This window comes from Electrona antarctica (genome assembly GCF_951216825.1).
Source record: "Electrona antarctica genome assembly, chromosome: 7".
NCBI lineage: Eukaryota > Metazoa > Chordata > Actinopteri > Myctophiformes > Myctophidae > Electrona > Electrona antarctica.
This window is the reverse complement of record NC_136812.1, coordinates 51557065-51580203: the sequence shown is the minus strand read 5'-3', so window position 1 is coordinate 51580203 and position 23139 is coordinate 51557065. Positions and strand designations below refer to the sequence as shown.

The following is a 23139-nucleotide window of genomic DNA, read 5'->3' as shown; positions in this document are numbered from 1 at the left end:
TAATAACTTTTGGGCAGACCCGTCTAGAGTTTAAATGGACAGGTATAAGTCAAAAGGGAGACATCGAAGAGGAAGGATGGATGAAGGATCAACATATTATGGAATGTCAGAAGAGGTCAGCTCCATATATGGAGATCTAAGGGTTTGAGGTTTTTAGGTGAGACGTAGAGTTGCTGGCCAATATTGATGACATCAGGGATCTCCATATATGGGCTTAATATTGATGACATGCATGAGTGATTGACATATCACTCAGTCACTTAGGCACATAGGCATTTAGCAGTGCCGGCCCCCTAGGTGCGTTCCTGGGGGTCTGGATGTTCCGGGGACCCCCCCGGAGACCCCCACACAGAGTTGCACCACTCACTTCACACGGGTGTGATTTTCAATAACGTGTGGTTGTCTCAAAATCCCAAGTCACACCTGGGCCAGTTTGACTTGAGAACACTTGACTTAATTTTCTGTGAAAAAAAACCTTTATGCAGAGAACTCTCGCTTCTCATGAATTATGTTTAGTGTTAATATACTTGACTTATGTTCATCCCTCGACTTTCTTTTCTGTATAATACTGAGCTTAGCCCAGATACCCTGGGTAAATATAGATTTCATTTCATTTCATTTCATTTACTCTTGTGCAGTAGGCACTCAACTGGTCATTGGTCTTTTTGGCCGCTAGAGGGGAGTGTAAACCCATATAATGGTCCAAGTGTACTGGCGTGATGTAACAGGGATAATACTTGGCAGAATAGAATAGTCTGGTTTGTAATACAGCTATTATATTAGCTGATAGAGAAGTATAGTGGCTCAATTCAAGTCAGCTATGTAAACAATAATCAATAGATGGATCATACTACAAATATTATGTAAAGCTACCAACTGTCATTAAGACATGTGAATCCCTTGACTCCATCAAAATCGCTCTCAAAGGGCACCTACGGACGGCTGCAATTCGAAACTGGCCCCCGTAAAATCTCAACCCCCCCCCCCCCACCCCTTTTCCCCCTCACTGTACAGCATATGTTTTTTCCCCTATTAACCTCCTTTATGATGATTTCCTGGTTTTGGCTATATAGTCACGTGTATATTTGTTCGTCTCTAAATGTTATGATGAATTGAACATGGTGGACCCTCTTGTAAACAAGTGTAATGCTTTATGGTGTCGTCCACTTACAGTTAAGATTTTGTATTGAGTTGTGCTTGAAATGTACTGTAATTCTGCAAACTGTTAGTAAATACTTCAATCAATAAATCAAAAAAAGCATTGTGTTTTCTTTCTATTTGGAAAGAGTGGAAATGAAAGCCTACAGCCATCGTTGCCAACAGCAGAACCTTTGGTGAGCCAGCCCATTAATAAATGCCTTCTCAACCACATTCCACTATTTGAAAAATAGCAGCTCTACAAGCTCGTAGCGCGGCACCGAGTGCCGCGCTACGAGCTTTTAGAGCTGCTATTTTTCAATAGCTAAAGTATAACATAATGCCTTAAAACACCAAAAGGGGTTCCCGTCCTGAATGGGTTAATAACAGTCTGCACTGTTTCAACAGACACTCGGTCGAGTCAGACATATTTTTATGGCTCCCTTTAGTTTGTGTTTCCTATACATTTAGTTTATTAATTATTATTACTTAAATTGTATTTTCAAAAGCTAAAATATTCATGAACTAATGAAGAAATAAACGCAAAATCTAAGAAATCCCTTCAACTAGAAAACAAATGTTTAAGAAGTAGTGAAAATAGCCGATCTACAAGCTCACAACGTGGCGCAAAGCGACGCGTTGTGATCTTGTAGATCTTGTAGATCTAATTTCCCTTTTGGGTCTCGTCCTGAAAGGTTTGGGAACCACTGTGAGCTACAGCAGTGGTTCCCAAAGTGGGGTCCGGGGACCCCCAGGGGTCCTTGAGGGAGATCCAGGGGGTCCCCAGCTAAATGATAGCTAGGAACCAAATGGACCCTTATGGGTCTGGAACTCTGAGAGTGTACAAATGGAACCAAATGGACCCTTATGGGTCTGGAACTCTGAGAGTGTACAAATGGAACCAAATGGACCCTTATGGGTCTGGAACTCTGAGAGTGTACAAATGGAACCAAATGGACCCCTATGGGTCTGGAACTCTGAGAGTGTACAAATGGAACCAAATGGACCCTTATGGGTCTGGAACTCTGAGAGTGTACAAATGGAACCAAATGGACCCTTATGTGTCTGGAACTCTGAGAGTGTACAAATGGAACCAAATGGACCCTTATGGGTCTGGAACTCTGAGAGTGTACAAATGGAACCAAATGGACCCCTATATGGGTCTGGAGTGTACAAATGGAGTGTACAAATGGAACCAAATGGACCCGCTCTCTGAGTTAAATTGACATTAATTTTACAATATAAATTGGGGGTCACAGAGATAGAAATGCCTTTGGGCGGGAACCCTTTTGGTAGATCTGCTATTGAAAAATAGCAGATCTACAAGCTCATAGCGCGGCACCGAGTGCCGCGCTACGAGCTTGTAGATCTGCTATTTTTGAAAAATCTCCAAAAACAAACAAACATTGTTCACCTTGTTAAATTATATTTTCATAAGCGACAAAATCAATAGTTTTTGATTAACTCTTTAATTCAATTTAGACATTGAGGAGTAATTACACCTGAGGACCACTGAAATCACCAGCTGCAGCCCACCACATTAATCACATTTGAACTGGAGACCCCACAAACTTTACTTACTTTTACTGCACTACAATTATTTGAAAACTTGAATTACTACTAGTTACTTTGTAGATTTAGATTATTATTACAAACCATACATTAACCACTTCAGCCCTACTGTATATACATTTGAATATATCCGATCTACAAGCTCACAATGAGGCATAAAAGGCTCCACAGCCTGACAGAGGCTCTGTAGTAACATGAACAAGATAACAGACATACTGAATAACGATTGATCTGCAAAGAAATGCAATGAGCAGAACACAATCAATTGGTTGATTGATCATGATGGTGACACATCATTCTAACACATGCTTCATCTAGAAGGGAACAACTACAATCTAAATGAAGAAAACAAAGTGTTCAACTGAATATCCTCATCAGTATTCTTAACATGTCTACCATGTCTTACACAGCTCTGCTGTATCTCCATAGGCCCAAAGCCATATCCCTGGATAGAGAGGTTGTGTGAACGTGGTTTGAACTGTGTGGAGGAGGGTCATTGTGTCAGAAACACTGTAGAAGGACAGAGTGCCTGCCTTGTGGTCCAGATACACTCCGACTCTGGAGGAGACAGGCCCTGACACTTTAGTCTCAACACTGTTGTGTCTGAACAAGTAGTCGTTACTATAGCACCCTAAACACCAGGATTTATCATTGGATCCAAACCAGGCTCGTCTGTTGGTGTCTTTATAACAGACTGCTATACCAGCCCCATAACCACTCCTCTCTACTTCCCAGTAACGACGTTCAGACAGACCCTCTGTACACAACACCTGACCGTACTCAACAAATCTCTCTGCATTATCAGGGTAAGGTTGTTGTTGTCGTGTTTTAGTCACCTTCCTCTTCTCCTCTGACAGGGTGAGATCTCTGCTTATTGTGTTGATGTCCAGAGACAGAGGACAGGAATCTGTGAGAACACACGACAAAAGAAAATCCAAACCTCATGAACCTCATTGTGTTTAGAGTTAATATTCTCTCAGATCAAACTCATTATTAGACTGAGCTTCAAATAACATTTCAGGTTGAAACGTCAACGTTCAGAAACAACATCAACATGGACTCACATTGTAAGAAGTCCTTTCTGGTCTGAGGCTCGGCTGGATCATCAACATCAACTGCACACACTGGAGAAAGAAAACAGTAAACGTCATCATACTGAAGGATGGATTCAACTGAAGGTCCAAAAAGTTAAAGCTATTATAGCTCGATAGTAATCATTGCTTTAGTAAACAGAAAATACATTTTGAGGTGGTTTACAACTTTCAACCAATCAGGAGAGAGAACTCCTGAAGATCATTAAATAACAAAAATATAATAATAACAATAATAATAATAATAATAATAATAATAGATGGTGCATTTATATAATGTACTGGGTGATATGAAACACAGGTAACACAGCACAGTCCCGCTCCTGCGAGGACACCAGGAAATAATTCCCCATTCATTTTCCCCATAGACGTTTCAAAAAGTATTTATTTAACCCATTTAGGCCTGACGTCGAAATTTAAAAAATGTCTTCAAAATCCTGACAGTTTTCTGAAAAACCTTATGTTTCTGTATCAGTGGTGCTCAATATTTCATGTCAAGAACCCCACAAATTATATGTAATATGCCTCCGCCCCCCCATCTGAAAAGATGTTCTTCCAGGGACCCCACAGAAGCAAAGATATGAGTTAAAATGTTCACTCTGTAAGTCTGTAATAATATATATATTCAAAGATTTGAGGCACATTTTCACAAATTTTCAAAAATAGCAGACCTACAAGCTTGAAGATCTGCTATTTTTCCATAGTTAAAACACCAAAAGGGGTTCCCACCCCAAAATGGGTTAAAGACCTTTAAAAGCCTTGGACAAAGCCAACAGCCCAGTTGACAAATCATGACAATAAACACATTTTTTGGGCGGAACAGAACATTAGAAAGACGAAAAAAGGGCAGGGTACAACACTTTTTTTGTTGTTTTTCTTCTTTCTAATTATTTGTTCGTCCCAAAAATATGTGTTTATTGTCATGATTTGTCAACTCGGCTGTTAGCTTTGTACGAGGCTTTTAAGGTTTTTAAATAAATAATTTGTTAAATGTCTATGGGGAAAATGAATGGGGAACTATTTCTGCGACGCTCTATAGACATACTTCCACCTTTATACAATCCATTCAACCCTTAGAAATGTACTGTACAGTAGAGGGTGCTTAGAAACACTATAAACCCATTTCAATCTCATCTCTCCTTTGAGTAATATTCTTGCTTAATTCTTATTTTACTGTCCAATCTGACAGACAGCCTACTGTGTACCATCGGTCTGTTTCTAGTTCAAACATCTCCAGTTGCCTTCTGGCTTCATCCATCCATGTTTACTATGAAAAACAATAAACACTTTTAAATCTCACCTCGGTTTGATATCTGTGGCCAAGTTGTCGTCAGGAGGTTGTCTAGTTGGTCTCTCAGACCAGACACGACATCAGTCACATCTGTGAAGGACCTCAGAGGACAGACGACCACACTGGGTGAGACTGGAGATCCAGTGGAACTGGAGAGAGACTGGAAACTCTGGAGAGAGACAAGCAGAGAGACCAGTAAACCACTTTAGACAGGGATGATCAATGATGATCAATAGATCAGTGCATTGATCACAATATTGTAGAGTTGAGCTGATGCACGCACGCACGCACGCACGCACGCACGCACGCACGCACGCACATTAGTGGAAATAAGCTCACATGCTGATCATTTAGCAACTAAATGGCGGCGGTGGCTCAGGGGTAGAGTTTCCGGATGGTAACCACAAGGTCGCCAGTTCAAACCCGGGCTCCCCCAGAGTTAGTGTCGAAGTGTCCTTGAGCAAGACACTGAACCCCTAATTGCTCCTGATGTGCTGGTTGGTACCTTGCATGGTTTCCGCCGCCATCAGTGTATGAATGGGTGAATGTAATGCACAATCTATGTAAAGCGCCTTGGATAAAGGCGCTATATAAATGCACCATTTACCATTTAACTAAATGGAAAATAAAAGATGCAAGACTGGCTCAGATGCAATTTCTCATGTTTATTTGAGAACGCCGACACGTTTCGGCAGAGCCTTCTTCAGAGCAGACTAAAACGTGATGAAGAAGGCTCTGCCGAAACGCGTCAGCGTTCTCAAATAAACATGAGAAATTGCATCAGTCTTGCATCTTTTATTTTGGGGTGCTGGTTTTTCCATTTAGTTGGTTTATGAGTTATAAGTTATTTTAAAACTGAGCTCCCACTGCCTTAAACAAAGGACAGTCTCCAGAGGAAGCACACCTGTTTTTTCTTTCTTTATGCTGATCATTTAGGTCTGCTATTTTTGGAAAATAGTTTTTTTCAAAATGTAAACAATTATGCACTTATTGTGATTCTCATACATAAGAATAGTAATTAACAATATAATTTGACAAAAATTACATTTATGTTCTAATCTACGAACAACAATTGCTCAAAATTGCAATTATTTCATATAATTCTACAGTGCTAACATATACAAATTTAAATGTCAATTACTGTATACTAGAACTATATTATTATTAGTAACCACCAGCATGAATAATGTAATGTTATGCCATGTCATGTAATCTACTATAATGTAATAAATTACATTACAACGTAATGTAATGGGATGAAATATGAAGCCGATTTGTTCTTTCAAAACCCAAGTGTCAAAAAGCCACGTGTGGAACCTGAATGAATGTGATGATGTCCTCAGTGTTGGACAGCTCCTCCAGCTCAGCATGTCTCCTCTCCAGCTGATCCAGGGTCTGTTCCTGCTGTCTCAGGAGAGCCGCAGTCGCAGTCTTAGCACGCACGCACGCACGCACGCACACACACACACACGCACGCACGCACGCACGCACACACACACGCACGCACGCACACACGCACACACGCACATACACACACACACGCACACGCACACGCACACGCACACACACGCACACACACACGCACACGCACACACACTACGTTGGATGTTTTGAAGTTCATATCATGTCACTTGGTGCCGCAATATGAGCTTGTAGATCTGCTATTTTTGAAACAATCTTGAAAATGTCTGTAAATCTTTGAATATATTTGTAAAGCAAGCTTCTGGAGGTCCCTGGAACAAAATACTTTGAAATGGGGGTCCGATCAGCGGATATAATGTAATAAATCTCATTTTAGGGTCCTTGACATTAAGAGTTTTGAGAACCACTCACGTTCAGGCCCTCCAAGACCTGTCTCAGGTCTTTCAGCTCCTTCTTTTTCTCCTGGATCTTCTGCTGGACTTCCTCCTGACTTGTCACCAGCTGTTTCTGCAAGAAGCAGGAAGAGAGACAGTTTGGTTGGAAACATTGTGGACTTTTTCATGTCGGGACACCAATTCTATCCAATCAGGAGAGAGAGAACTCATACAGGATACAGGGTAAAACGGGGTGCGTACGCTTTTCCGACATCTCAATAGTTAAGGTTGGCGAACATGCGCTGCTCCGTGCTTGCGGATATGGTTAGGTTAGGGTTTGAGGTAGGTTGTCGTTGTCGGACCAATGACTATTAATTGTGTAACTTCTCCAAAATACACTTTTGAAGGGCAAGATTAATGGACGTGAAATATGATTCTGTTTTTTAATTGGGTCCAAAATTAGTGTACTTCATCCTATAATTAAAACCGGGAAAGCATCTGTGACATTTTAGATTTTATAACATACATCTTTTAGAAAACTCTGTTTTAGAACAGTAGTTTGGAACAAGTGGTTCTCAAGCAGATCTACAAGCTCACAGCTTTGTGCCCTGCTGCGAGCTTGTTAATCTGCTACTTTTTAACATTTCTAAAAATATTTTGTGTTGATTTTTGATATTTACTTTCTTCTTTTCTGGGGGTCCCTGGCCCAAAACATTTTCAGATGGGGGTCCGTGGCGAAATATATCTGAATTTGGGGGTCCTTGGCACGGAAAGGTTTGAGTAACTAACTACTGACACAGATATTAAGATTATATTTAGTCTTGCTTCCATCTTTAAAACATGATCCATCTTATGATTTGTCTTCAAGTGATGGTGGTGCTACCTGTTTCTCTGCCTTCTCTGCAGCAGCTGACACCGTGTCATGGCCCTTGTGTTCATCCATGGTGCACAGATAGCAGATAGCCTGTTGGTCTGTGCGACAGAACACCTCCATCAGCTTGTTATGACTGGAGCACATCTTCTCCTGCAGTTTGTCGGTGGCTGGGACCAGCTTGTGCTTCTTCAACACAGGAGCATTGTAGTGAGGCTGGAGGTGAGTCTCACAGTAAGAGGCCAGACATGTCAGACAAGACATGAGAGCTTTGCGACGTCTGGCTCCGGTGCAGAAATCACAGGCCACGTCTGCTGGACCGGCGTACAGCGGAGCAGCGGAGGCAGCAGGAGACTGCTGAGCTGCTGTACTGCTCAGCTTCATCACCAGCTGGAAGTAAAGAGAAGGAGAGCTCACTCACTGAGGAGAAATTCAACACAGTCATTGTGAGCTTCATGGTGATACATTGCAACATTATTTTAACAGGTTCTGAACTTCATAAAGTTAGAGTTGCCTTGTTAAAAATGTAGCCTACAATGTAAGCATTTACAGTACACTCTTAACCACTAGGACCATTATGTTTGCCCTAAATGAAAGACGAGCCGTGGCGACCGCAAGGTTCCTAGTTCGAATCCGGGATCCCCCAGTGTCCTTGATCAAGACTCTGAACCCCAAATTGCTCCCGATGTGCAGGTTGGTGCCTTGCATGGTTTCCTCCGGCATCAGTGTGTGAATGTGTGTGTGAATGGGTGAATGTAATGCACAATCTCTGTAAAGCGCCTTGGATAAAGGCGCTATATAAATGCACCATTTACAAGCCAAGAATAGGGGCACTAGGGTTTAATGATTAACCAGTGCAGTGACTAACAAAGTCAAAGATCAGAGTAAATTACCCTAGTCAACAAAATGACAGAATAAAGTACGTACCAGTGGTTCTCAAATGAATATGCATTTGTCCACGGACTCCCCTCCCATCTCAAAATAATTTTGCCAGGGACCCCCATACAAGATTTATGTTTCAACAAAGACATTGCATATCGTGTTCAGATGCCTTGTGAGCTTGTAGATCTGCAATGTTCAAATAGCTGATGTATAGGTTTACAGTGGTTAAACAGACTGTGATGCACTATTAACAAGTTTGTATGGACACCCTTTAACTGCCTCATGGACCCCTGGGGGTCCCCAGACCCAACTTTGAGAACCTAACATGTCTAAATAAATAGTCATTCTTAGTATTTATGGACAAATAATGTAGACTATATCATTATCAACATAAACATACAATGTGAACAAATAACCATATAGCCTACATAACACAGGAAAACAGTTTCTGAAACATAATTATTCTAATGATTACATATTGCATTACATAGGCTATGTCACCTTCTTTATTAGTTATCTGCTCATGTTAGTCCCCTAGTCTATCCTGGTGTTATTGTCATGTCAGGTTTTAGTGTTGTCTCTCATACAGTGTCTCTGGTCATTGTTGTCACAGCCTTGTATTCAGAGAGAGAGAGAGAGAGAGAGAGAGAGAGTGAGAGAGAGAGACAGAGAGGGAGGGAAAGAGAGAGGGAGGGAAAGTGAATGGGAAGGAGAGAGAGAGAGAGAGAGAGAGAGAGAAAGAGAGAGAGAGAGAGAGAGAGAGAGAGAGAGAGAGGGAGGGAAAGTGCATGGGAAGGAGAGAGAGAGAGAGGGAGGGAATGACAGCGTCCACTCTCTCTCTTACACACACGCGCTACACACACGCACACGCACAACACACACGCACACATGCAATGCGCACGACACACACACACACACACACACACACACACACACACACACACACACACACACACACACACACACACACACACACACACACACACACACACACACACACACACACACCACAACGGGGGGAAAACAACTTTCTCTTGTTCTCTTCACATAGAATGAGAGTCACATATATAGTTGTCAGAGACGGAGGGTGTTTTGTGAATGTATTGACTATTTGCACACAAACACATCATATAATATGCTTTATGCCTTAATGAATGAGAATAAGAACAATAATCATAAGAATAGAAAACTGTCACTAAATGCTGTCTGAAATAACTCCTTGTCTAGGAACACTATAATAAAGTACAGTAAGCATAAAATGTAAACATGTAAACATAAATCCCTACACTCAGAAGACTACTTCCTGTTCCAATGAGTCAGCCACAACAGTGATGTATGAAAAAAATAGAAGAAACACACACGTGGTCATGTGTGTGTGTTGCGTCAATGTGTACGTGAGAGAGAGAGAGGGAGAAAAGAGAGAGGGGGGGCAGGGGTGAGGTTGGTCAATAATTGCATACTTGAGTTGCAGTGATATGCTGAGGTATACTGTAGTAGAACAAACATATTTATTATAACATGTTGGTTGTTTGGTGTGCCCTGTTTTGTTCAGTTCCATGTGTCCACAATCCACATGTTCTGCCTGTCCACAGAGTCAGACATGCCCAGCTCTAAAGCCTCCCTCCACCTTCCACTACTTTACTAATATTTAAATATGTCCTGTTGTAAGCTTGCCTTAGCTTGCAATATCCAATAATCATGTTTAGATTAATACACCTTTTATCTCTGGGGAAATGTCCACAAGTAATCATTTAGTTGCAACTTGGAGATGTGAGGTAAAGTCTCAACTCAAGGCCCGCCCTACTCTGCCTCTCATTTGTGGTTCAATTTGAGTGTAAGCCAATCAGATGTGACATCACACATTGCGTTGTGTTGTGTGTGTGGGTGCATGTGTTTTGCCCCTACAGTTTAAACCTGAGGCTGTGTAAATGTTTAACATTTGAGAATAAAATTACATTAAAACAAAAAAAAGTATTTTATGTATTTGAAATACAGAAAATACTAGATCTGAAAGTATTTAGATACAAAATACATCTAATTTCTTCCATCCCAGCAAAATACAAATTACAAAATACAAAAAAGTATTTCAAATACGTATTTCAAATACATGTATTTCAAATACTGCCCATCTCTGGTCACTCCTCACTCACACAAACACTGAGGGAAAAGGGTTCATGTGTGCTAGCAGCAGCCACCACCGGGCTCCTTCAAACTTCATTTTACAGATGGCCAGGGTTGGCCAAAAGCCTCTGGGCCCCAAAGCAATGGCATTTTCAGCGTCACGGTATAGTCACGCTCATGAGATCAAGCTAAACTTGTTTTGTGTTTGTCACGGACGGTAGCTTAGGTGTGGTTTCCAGTAAGGTGAACATGTTGTTCTGTCTTGATGAGGAAGTCTTAGACCAGGCGTAGCGTAGGTGTTGCAGTATGTGAGGAATGCCAGTGCAATGATGGGAAAATACACTCGAGAGTCGAGACAGAAACATACATGATGAGAGATTAATGGAGAGCACCACAGGATTCTAAGGAATGCAGCGTCACAACTAGTTTGAAGCAAGGGCTCCGCGAGCAGGGCTTCCCAAAGTTGGGGTCGGGACCCCACATGGGGTCGGGACCCCACATGGGGTCGCGGGACACTGACGGTGGGGCTGCGGAATTATTTTGGGTCATCAAATATATTTTAAACACCTGAATAGAATTCAAGTGAGTGAAATACAATGTAAAAATGATTACAAATATGTTTAACCATAATTGTTACAAAACCCCTGCATAGCCCTAGGCTTAATACATTACATGTGCAGACGGACAAATGCGCACCAAACATGCACATTTATGTGCATAAAATCACCTCTGGGGTCAGGTTGGGGTCGCGTGTCAATGGCAGCATTATTTTGGGGTCGGGGGGCTGAAATGAACACAATAAAGACAATGAAGATAAATTAATATTTGTTTTGTCCCTAAAAAAATCCCATTAACAATAAAGATAATTTAATTTACATCATCATTACATCACCTAATCATAGCATGATAAGAGCGCCCCTCACTGATTGGCTGATCACCCCATAGCAATGATTTGATTGGCTGAGCAAAGTACATATTGAGGATAAAAGTGAGGGCAGAAAAGTGGAAGACGCCAAAAAGTGATTAGCCGGAATTTGTGATGATTTGATTGGCTGAGCACGGAATGTGATGTAAGAGCGCCCCTCGCTTCACACGAGTGTGATTTGTTTTTGTATTCTATGTTGATTAATTGAACACATAGGACAATAATGGAAACAAGTCCCCAGGATTGATTTCTTCTTAGTCTTAATGTCTGACTGTAACTCTATAATGTATAACAGTTATTGTTTTAAAGCCGACAGCCCAAGTTTTAAATATGGCTCAATTGGTTAAAGGGAGACTTGATCACTTCCTTCCAGGACTACATGTTGTCTCAGTAAGTCAGCCCTCCCCCTATCCACAAGTAGGAGCAGTAGGAGAAGTATTATGGGAATTGTTTTCCAGGAAGGAAGTGAGCCCAGTGTCGATGACATCAGAGACTGCACTGGGCAGTCTAAAATATCTAAAATATCTAAAACCACATATCACACATAAAGACCCCCAGGAAAGTGTTCTAAGGCGTCTAAAGTGTCCCTTTAATGCATGTTTTGTAATCTTAACCCGTTTTGACCTGCTGTCGAAATTAAAAAAACGTTCGCTCTGAAAGAATATATATTGAAATATTTGTGCCGCATTTTTACGATTTTTCAAAAATAGCTGACCTACAAGCTCGTAGGGCGCCACTCGGTGGCGCGCTATTTACAATTTACAATTTAGGCATTTGAGCTATGAGCTATGAGCTATGAGCTTGTAGATCTGCTATTTTTCAATAGCTAAAGTATAACATAATGCTTAGTTAAAACACCAAAAGGGGTTCCCGCCCGGAATGGGTTAATCTAATGTAACCAGTATAAACTAATGATTTTAAATAACTGTAGTGGACGTAAACATAAGTACATTAAAGTGCAATATTTCCCTCTGAGATGTGGTGGAAACAGTGGAAGTATAAAGTATTAAACAAACCAGAGTAAATATACCACTGACTTACAGGTAGAATCTGTCACTGAAACGCGTCATTCAGACAAAGAGAACAACTGTGTCATTTCAGACATTGTTTTGTTTAGTGTTGTGTAGTCAACACCTTACAATTTACAATTTAGGCATTTATCAGAGCGATCAATTTACAGTAAGCAATAACAATACAAGGTAATGTCAAATACATATAAATATAGTCATCAAGGCTATGGGTATACATTGTAGAATGCTACGTCTACATAAAATGCTAAATTATAAATCTACCTTGCCAATACTGTACTCACCTGTCTGTGTGCTTTTAGTCTGCTCTGCTAACGAGGATAATCTTGTTGATAGCAGGTTGTTGTAGAGAATATGTTAATGAGGAGAATGCTGTTGATAGCTGGTTGTTGTAAAGAATATGTTAATGAGGAGACTCTGTCTCTGCTGTCAGTGTGTGTGAGACGGTTCTACCTTTGATTCTCACACAGCACAGCGTTTAAACACAGCCTGGCTCCACCCCCTGAATCTCTAGCCACGCCCATTGAATCATATGTTTCAGGTGATTCAGGTTTTGTGACTCTTTATCTATGGAAGTCTCTCCGTTTAAGATCTGATACCGCGGCTACGGCCAATCAGCACCGTTTCAACTCCATGACGTCAAACAACGATTTCTTCCAATATAGATTTCCAAAAATATTTATTGCCTCCACCAGGCCGAAGGCATGGGGAGAGAGTATGTTTTGCACTCCGTCCGTCCGTGTGTGTGTGTGTGTGTGTGTATGTGTGTGTGTGTGTGTGCAGGGCCGGTCCTGAGCAATCTGGCGCCCCAAGCAGGATTTTTCGCGGCGCCGTGGAGGCAATGGCGGGACACTGGCACTGGGGAGGCACTGGGGAGGTACTGGGGGGGCACTGGGGGGACACTGGGCAGACAGAGTTGGGACAGAGTAAAAAAAAAAAAAAAGGGGGGGGGGGGTTGGCGCCCCCCTCCCCCATGGCGCTCGAAGCGGCCCGCTTCTACGGCCTGTAGGAAGAACCGGGCCTGTGTGTGTGTGTATGCGTGCGTGCGTGCGTGCGTGCGTGCGTGCGTGCGTGCGTGCGTGCGTGCGTGCGTGCGTGCGTGCGTGCGTGCGTGCGTGCGTGCGTGCGTGCGTCCGTTACCAGCTAATCTCCGGCACCGTTAACACAAATACATGTATTAAATACTGCCCATCTCTGGTCACTCCTCACTCACACAAACACTGAGGGAAAAGGGTTCATGTGTGCTAGCAGCAGCCACCACCGGGCTCCTTCAAACTCTGGTCAACTGTCATTGCATCTCTGTATGCATTTATAATTTCATTTTACAGATGGCCAGGGTTGGCCAAAAGCCTCTGGGCCCCAAAGCAATGGCATTTTCAGCGTCACGGTATAGTCACGCTCATGAGATCAAGCTAAACTTGTTTTGTGTTTGTCACGGACGGTAGCTTAGGTGTGGTTTCCAGTAAGGTGAACATGTTGTTCTGTCTTGATGAGGAAGTCTTAGACCAGGCGTAGCGTAGGTGTTGCAGTATGTGAGGAATGCCAGTGCAATGATGGGAAAATACACTCGAGAGTCGAGACAGAAACGTACATGATGAGAGATTAATGGAGAGCACCACAGGATTCTAAGGAATGCAGCGTCACAACTAGTTTGATTGCATTTTCACGTGTTAATTGACCTGGGATCAGTTTCACTGCTCATTAGCTCTCTATTGGACCCAGTTGTGGGTCTCAGGGACACTTCACCAGGCCATGTAGTCGAGAATGGAACCAGGGACTCTCTGACAGGGTCTTATCAGCCTCCCCCGAACACGGGCCGGTTGTGTTTGTGTAGAACACGTGGTAGGATTCACCACGGTGGATTTGAACCCACAACCTCCATACAGTGGTGCATGGGCAGCTATACGTTGCCACTGCACCACCCGAGGGCCTAGACTTCACTTGTTACACACAACATTCTGTTCTCCACTCTATCAAACACATCCTATCTCTCACTGTGTACAAGTCTACAATGAGCTGAGGTTTGAACCTCCTAGCTATAGGCCCTGTTTGTCTATAGGGGTCTAGAGGGCATAATGTTACTGCTTGTTGCGTGTATAGAGCTTTGATTCTCTGCTCTCTAACTCTCTCGTTCCTTCTGATCTGACACGTCAGGAGGTCATGTTTCAGAATTAAGAATAATAAAGTGACACCGGTGAGCAGTTTCATAGTTAGACATATGCATGTATGTGTGCGACGCTGTGCGTGTGTGTGTGTGTGTGTGTGCGTGTGTGTGTGTGAGTTTGAGTTTAGCATTCACCAAAAACAGACCTTTTTGGAAACGTTGATCAAAGTAACAGTTATTCTACAATCTAGATTCTCTAATTCTTCTTGTAAATGTAGTCATAATAATAATAATAATAATAATCTTTATTTATAGAGCACCTTTCAGACACAAGTGTAGTTCAAAGTGCTTTACATACAAGTAAAAATAAATTCACATAAATGCAAAAATGTAACAAGGGTAAAAACAAAAGTAATAGCTTCAAATCTGGTCAGTAGAATTCGTTGAAATTAAAAGTAAATTTAAGATAAGGAATGCAAATGTTTAACCATAATGTAACTCTTGAGAGCGTAGCATTTTACACTCTCTAGAGTTACAGATCTATAAGGGTCCATTTGGTTACCAACCTCTCCCTCATTTAGCTGGGGACCACCTGGAACCCCCTCAAGGACCACTGGTGGTCCCCGGACCACTGGTTGAACACCACTGGTATAGGACAACCCCAACATGACAGATGAGGAGGAAAGTCACATCACCAACCAATCAGCAATCACCAAAGCCATACTGTAACTAGAACTGCACTCTGCCGAGTGCCTACTTGCGTGTTGCACTAGTGCGCAAGCAGAGCGTTCAAGTACTGTAGACCGCTACAAACTTTCAAATCTCAGCCTCTCTGTGAAGGAACGTTTGCAATATTGAATTACTAGGTTTAGCTATTTGCTACGTACCTTGCTTTTGGAGGAGAAAAAGTAGTATTTTGAAGTATGGTAATGATTACTTATGCCTGTTATGACAGTGGTGTCAGATTACATACAATGTATACATAGGGGCATTACCTTTAGTCCACCCGACACTGAAACATGTCATCGTTACGTCACCATCGATAACCAATTATATCCTGGCATTGGTACATATATTCATCACGTCATATGCTCATATGTCTATATATGTGTATATGTCTATATGTATGTACTGTATATGTAATTTCTGAGATGATTAGTGGTATAATGTGGTTACTCGGGTGGTTTGATGCGTATGTCCCTTTTTTTAATCCACCCGACACTGCAACATATCATCATTACGTCACCATCGTAAACCAATTATACCCTAAAAGGTCATAATCATTTCAATATACACAGCTGGATTAGAGATTATTTGTATTGTGTTATCTGTGTAGTCCAAATTAAATGAATGATCTAGCATATTATAGTAATAGCCCATTGAGACAAAGAGTCATTGTTTTGCCTTCATCTCTTATTTATATTTGTGTTTTGTTTTAACTTGTATTCATGTACACATGTCCTCTAGGCCGGAGAAAACATGGTAGGCTACAGTAATGGACTGGTCTATCAACTGTACATTATAATGTTGTAATCACTGTAGCCTACTAGGGCATGTATAGCTACTGTAGGCCTATATGTGGTATGTGGAGAAAACATGGTAGGCTACAGTATTGGACTGGTCTATCAACTGTACATTATAATGTTGTAATCACTGTAGCCTACTAGGGCATGTATAGCTACTGTAGGCCTATATGTGGTATGTGGAGAAAACATGGTAGGCTACAGTATTGGACTGGTCTATACAAGACCATGATGGTAAGAATACATATTAGGCAAACTATATTTTTATGTTGTAATCACTGTATGCTCCAGGCCTCAGCGTGTGACACGCCCCCATGTGACCACTGTTTGCTGTCAGTGAGTGCATAGTATACACAGGAAGCATGCATCGTATGTTTGAAGTGTTATTATATGTCTAATTTTATGTTTATGTTTAATGTTGTTATTGGGGACTCTCTAGGTCGTCCTCAGACGAGCCCTCCGTCGTTGCTTCCAGTCACCCCGGTTCTCCGTACATCTGGCCAGCTCGTTGGTGCTTTGCGCTCCTTTGCGTCGTTCTTGAGTACATCCACATATGTTAATGTGGGACGTCCCATGGTGACCGGTGCCCGTGTGTTGGTTCCCACACCACTAGTTTGCTGGCTGGCAGCTCCTGGTGTCTTTGGCAGTGTCCTGCTACTACTCTCATTCTCCTGGCTGCTATATTTTTTTGGCTCACTTTTTTTTGTTGGCATTCCATCATACAGATTCTTGTTGGTAACATGTGCACTCTTGCTGATCTTAATTACTGCATGCACGCAGCATTCTGGTGTAGCACCCATCTAGAGACTTCTGCAGGGTTGGCTTCAGGGGTCCAGCATTCACTGCCGTAATAGGAGAACAGACTCTACCGTTGCACAGAAGATGCCGAGTTCGGTTTTGACGGGGGATCGAGGTTGGAGTTCCATAGTGGTGGATATGCTCCGATGATGGGACACATGAAGATGAAGAGGCATAACAAATAAGCAACAGCTGAGAGCAATGCCCAAGCCCTTGGACAAAGTTCATAACTAGCCACTTCTGTACTTGTCAGGACAGGAGTGGGTGCATACGTTGGTTTGGTCCGACATACTAACATTCCAACATGCATGTCCAACAGTTCGACACATGCGTGGCTGGTTAAGACTCACCCGTGGCATCCCTGTGGGGTTAGGGTTAGGTTATAGGGTTTTAGGTAGGGGGTGTCGGACTAGTAGTACGTTAAACCAAACACCAAGCACCCGGACATGAGAGTTTTGTTACTTCATCAATGTCCTATGTTTAAGCTTTAAGGAGCCATACCTGTTTTAGTAAAAAAAAAAAAGATCTTTTTAATTTTTTATATAAGCCTATATGATTCCCGGGCTGAATTAGATGCCAAATCTCTGCCACCGTTCATCGGTTAGTTCGTTTCTTTTCCTTCTTTTTTCCCGTGCGGTCGAAGGGCCTCTCCATTGTCTCCAACTCCATTTCCCTGGCTGAATTAGAGGCCCAACATGTCCCTGAGTCATACATGTACATGTGTGTTTATTGTAATGGTTGTCTTATGTGTATAACCCCTCTAAAATGAGATGCTGAATCTCAAAGGGCCATCCTCTCAATACAGTCTGACCAAATTATGATTGTATGCATAACGTCTTTAATAGTGTTAGGCCTGCTATATGCCACTGAATACCAGTAACTGTACATTCAACATTCTGTAACAATGTTTATTTTTTTTCATATAAAAATGAAAAAAATACATCCTCTGTGTCAGAGCTGTTATTGTACAGATGCACTGTATTAATTTACTTTATACCACATTCCATCCTGTATGTAATATTGATTATTGACATTTCAACTCTAGACAATGGTTGCATCTCATTTCCATACTAGAGTGGTCCAGGCATGACACATTTTCATAGGCTATCCCAGAAGTTGGCATCCTCCTGGTTCCCTTGACAAAAGGGCATTTTTGCATTAGTATTTTTTATTATTGTTTTGCTGAAAATAATCTCTGTGGAAAATAAAAGTTATTTTTTTCTCTTTTTTTGTATGAACTTTTCACAATAATGTAAATGAGTAAAATAAAAGGATACAAAATAAAAACAAAATAAACAGGCAGTCCCATATAAAAGGTGTCTCCCATACTAAATGGAACTTTCCTTTGACATTGTTCTTTCTGGAAATCCAAACTCATACGATGCAGAATCGATGCAAAATAGTGTGGTGGTATGAAAAAAAAATATATATACTATAATATACTATACAAGTAGGGAAGTGACAGCATCCTGAATCAAGTTTTTGAAACAAAACAAACAAGACAACACAACATGGCATGGTCACCCTTCAGAGCAGAACATAAATAATGGACATAGCCGTGCACCCACACATAGTTCCTCATAATAAATATGTGAACACGGAACACGGTCACGAGCTCTTCCAGTTTCTCAATATGGCTGCAGTGACGAGGCCTGCAGTCACTAATGCCATGTTGTGCCTGGGAGACCCCTTGTGGCAAAAGTGTGCACTTGTTGAGCAAGGTGATCTTGTTACTGCTTGCTTGCTTTCTTGCAAAAAAAAACATCAGACCTGTCTGAAGTGAGTGGTGCTGTACTGTACAGGCCTCACAGCTTATCTTTCCACAAGTCCTGCACCTACTTTTCCCCCTACACACTGCGGCCACATGCCCGTACTCTTGACAGCAGAAGCACCGCAGTGGTGCTTCTTCGAACGGCCTCACTCTGTAGCTGATGTATTCAACATATATTCTCTCCGGCATCTCTTCCTCGAACGTCAGACAGATTGACTTGCTGTCCTCCTTCCTTCCATCCCTGCTATACCATAATATTGACCAACGAGCCACACCACACTGTTGTGATGTGATGTGACATTCTGATTCCTGCCTCAGTCCAGACCACACATCCCAAATGTAGTTGTTGTTAAGAGATCATAGCTTATTATCACCTTCCTGATAATAATCCAAAAGAGCAGTTGAGACGAATAACCATCTAAGTCCATAGTAACGATCCATAATGTATATTATAGATAAAGGGTTTGATTGATTGATTGAAGTGTTTATTGACAGTTTGCAGAATTACAGTACATTTCAAGTACAATTCAATAAAAAAACTGTTAACTGTGAGTGGACGACACCATAAAAGCATTACACTTGTTTACAATAGGGCCCACCATTTTCACTTCATCATAACATTTAGAGACGTACGAATACACACTTATAGCCAAAAACAGGAAATGATCATAGGGGGTAAAAAGGGAAAAAAAATACAGTGAGGGGGGAAAGGGGTGGGGGTGGGGGATTCAGATTTTACGGGGGCCTTTGAGAGCGGTTTTGAAGGAATCAAGGGATTTGCATGTCTTAATGCGTTCCACATTTTGGTGGCATAGGAGCGAAATGAATTTAGTCCCTTGTTAGTGCCGAATCTGGGTTGTACATGGTTTGTTGAACTCCCTCTTGTGTTGTGGGTGTGGACTTCATTGACATTAAGGAAGTATTTAGACAGGTACATGGGTATCTTGGTGGTGTATCAAATCTTGACCCATTGCAAAAAGATGCTGTGGGTCAGGACAGATAGGGAGCACACGTTTTAGATTCACTCAGTTTGACAACTTTCTGAATATAACATGAGATGCAGACTGAGTAGGGTGAATCAACTTTAAGATTGACGCATAATATAAGGCCAGTAGGCCTATAAGAAACACAATAATGAAAATAGCTGTTACAGTGAATATAATTAATAATAAACACAATGAATTGGTTTCTGGTTGTAAAGTACATGGTATTGAGAGTATAAATCCAGTATGCTTCTCTGCCTGGTATAGGCTATAGTTCCTTAAGGATATCAGCACATCGTTGCATGGCAGGGATTCTTTCCATTCCCCAGAATGTTTAAGGATGTTGGGGAGCCATGGTTGGCTTGAATTTGGAATCGTTATCAGTGTTGTCAATGTCAAACATGAGTCTTCTTCACCGAGAGTCCAAAGAGATAAAGTAGATTTATATTTTTTGTCAGACTTGAGGTATCACTCCTGTGTGTGTGTGTGTGTGTGTGTGTGTGTGTGTGTGTGTGTGCGTGCGTGCCTGCCTGCCTGCCTGCCTGCCTGTCTGCGTGCGCGCGCGCGCGTGTGTGTGTGATTTTTAGTAGTTTTAATGCATTTTACCATCCATGATGAGATTCGTAGGGGGGCAGCAGAGCATATAGAGCATAGCGCTCTTTAAGAAACCTGATGTTCACAGTACAGAACTACACCATGTTTGATGTAGTCGTGACTGTACAAGCCAGGCCCACATACATACAGTACATACCATTTATATAGCGTTTTTACTCAAGTACTCAAAGTCGCTTTACAAAACAGAAACAAAATAAAAACAACTTAATTAGGGAACAAAACTGTCTCCTCTTGCAACCTGCAGAGGGCACAAGAAGACACTGATGAGATCATTCAATTGTGAGTATTTATGGGAAATAGAGTTGCTTCCACAGCACTCAACACAGAAACAACAGAAAGGCACAGATAGATAGATAGATAGATAGATAGATAGATAGATAGATAGATAGATAGATAGATAGATAGATAGATAGATAGATAGATAGATAGATGTATTATCATTCAGCAGATACATAAAATGCATAAGAGAACGAAATGACGTTTCACTGGCTTCCAATCCGCTAGTAAAAAGAAAACTAAATTACTATATTACTAAAATCTAAAATCTAAATCCACTTTTAAAACAAATAAAAAAACACCATTAGTTCATAGAGAGACAGATATTGCACGATAGGAGTCCTTATAGCAGTATAATATAAAGGTTAGGGGATATTGCACTTGTTCAAGAGTCTAATGGCTTGGGGGAAGAAGCTCACACCATATATCCCAGTTTGAATGCAAAACATTCTGGAAGTTTGCAAAGGAATGGGAATTTGAACATACTAATGTCACCACGTACTCAAGACTGTGAAAACGGTAAAAAAAAATTAAAAATAAAACAATAATAATGATGCATGTATAACCGTTCTACAGTAGAGAAACACGACAGAGGACATAGAATTCCTTAAAGCTTTGAGATCAAATCCACAATTCTGACATAAGACTCACTGTGGACAGACAGGGACATAAGACTCACTTTGACAGACAGGGACATATAAGACTCACTGTGGACAGACAGGGACATAAGACTCACTGTGGACAGACAGGGACATAAGACTCACTGTGTGTGGACAGACAGGGACATATAAGACTCACTGTACATGTGTGGACAGACAGAGACATATAAGACTCACTGTGGACAGACAGACAGGGACATATAAGACTCACTGTGTGTACTGTGGACAGACAGGGACATATACGACTCACTGTGGACAGACAGGGACATATACGACTCACTGTGGACAGACAGGGACATAAGACTCACTGTGGACAGACAGGGACATAAGACTCACTGTGTGTACTGTGGACAGACAGGGACATATAAGACTCACTGTGGACAGACAGGGACATAAGACTCACTGTGGACAGACAGGGACATATAAGACTCACTGTGGACAGACAGGGACATAAGACTCACTGTGGACAGACAGGGACATAAGACTCACTGTGGACAGACAGGGACATAAGACTCACTGTGGACAGACAGGGACATAAGACTCACTGTGGACAGACAGACAGGGACATAAGACTCACTGTGGACAGACAGGGACATAAGACTCACTGTGGACAGACAGACAGGGACATAAGACTCACTGTGGACAGACAGGGACATAAGACTCACTGTGGACAGACAGGGACATAAGACTCACTGTGGACAGACAGGGACATAAGACTCACTGTGGACAGACAGGGACATAAGACTCACTGTGGACAGACAGGGACATATAAGACTCACTGTGGACAGACAGACAGGGACATAAGACTCACTGTGGACAGACAGACAGGGACATAAGACTCACTGTGGACAGACAGGGACATGAGACTCACTGTGGACAGACAGACAGGGACATAAGACTCACTGTGGACAGACAGGGACATAAGACTCACTGTGGACAGGGACATAGGCCTACAGTAAATGACTAGACTAGCTGGGCAGGCACAGTTCACTATACGACAGTGTGTCAGGCAGGTGTACCAGACCAGTACCAAACAGACTCGACCTACAGTAAGTCAAGGCCTATAATAAAGGACTTGGTTCTCTGAGTCTATTACAAGGTCTATTTATTTGTAAAGGGACATTGGAGGGATAACTTAATTGTCATGTAATGATTATTAGCCTATAACAAAACAGAAGAAGATGTAAGTTGATGTTGCAGACGTGTGAATAGGCTTGGTCAGTGGTTCTCAACCCTTTCAGGCTGTGACCCCCAAAACAGTCAACAATTATTTATAGGGACCCCCACCTCACCAATAAGCACTTGGTAGCCTATAGGAGAGGTGCATTCAGGACAGGTTCCACACAGATAGGCTACATATTGTGAAAATAGCAGATCTACAATTTGTTTTAGCCTAAAACAAAGTGTATCGGTATTAAAGAGATCTTAAAAGTCCTTCACTGTCATCTGAGGACCCCCCCCCCTCCCCAACATCATTATGGGGACCTCCTGGGGGGTCCCAACCCACAGGCTGAGAACCACAGCTGCAATGTGGGACGTCCTCCTCGGCTTGGCATCGCAGAATGCAGACTGCACAGAGCTCAGTCAGTATACCGTACGGTAGCCTGCTCTACACAGACACCTGCTGCTGTTTCCGTGGTTCTTTTGCAACAACCAGTTACTTAATAATAAGAATAAGAATAGGTCTACAACAATG

General features: G+C 41.9%; 1 protein-coding gene across 1 annotated transcript; it reads right to left on the bottom strand.

The window, feature by feature from the left end:
* Nucleotides 1-2609: 2609 nt before the first annotated feature.
* LOC306926312 (tripartite motif-containing protein 16-like) lies at nucleotides 2610-17267 on the bottom strand (the record flags this gene model as incomplete). The annotated part of the gene is made up of 7 exons (XM_079505580.1): nucleotides 2610-3616; nucleotides 3774-3833; nucleotides 5101-5260; nucleotides 6409-6522; nucleotides 6925-7020; nucleotides 7771-8148; nucleotides 17211-17267. 7 exons carry the CDS (start codon nucleotides 17265-17267, stop codon nucleotides 3102-3104), a joined length of 1380 nt encoding a protein of 459 aa, XP_079361706.1. The 3' UTR covers nucleotides 2610-3101.
* Nucleotides 17268-23139: the final 5872 nt, after the last annotated feature.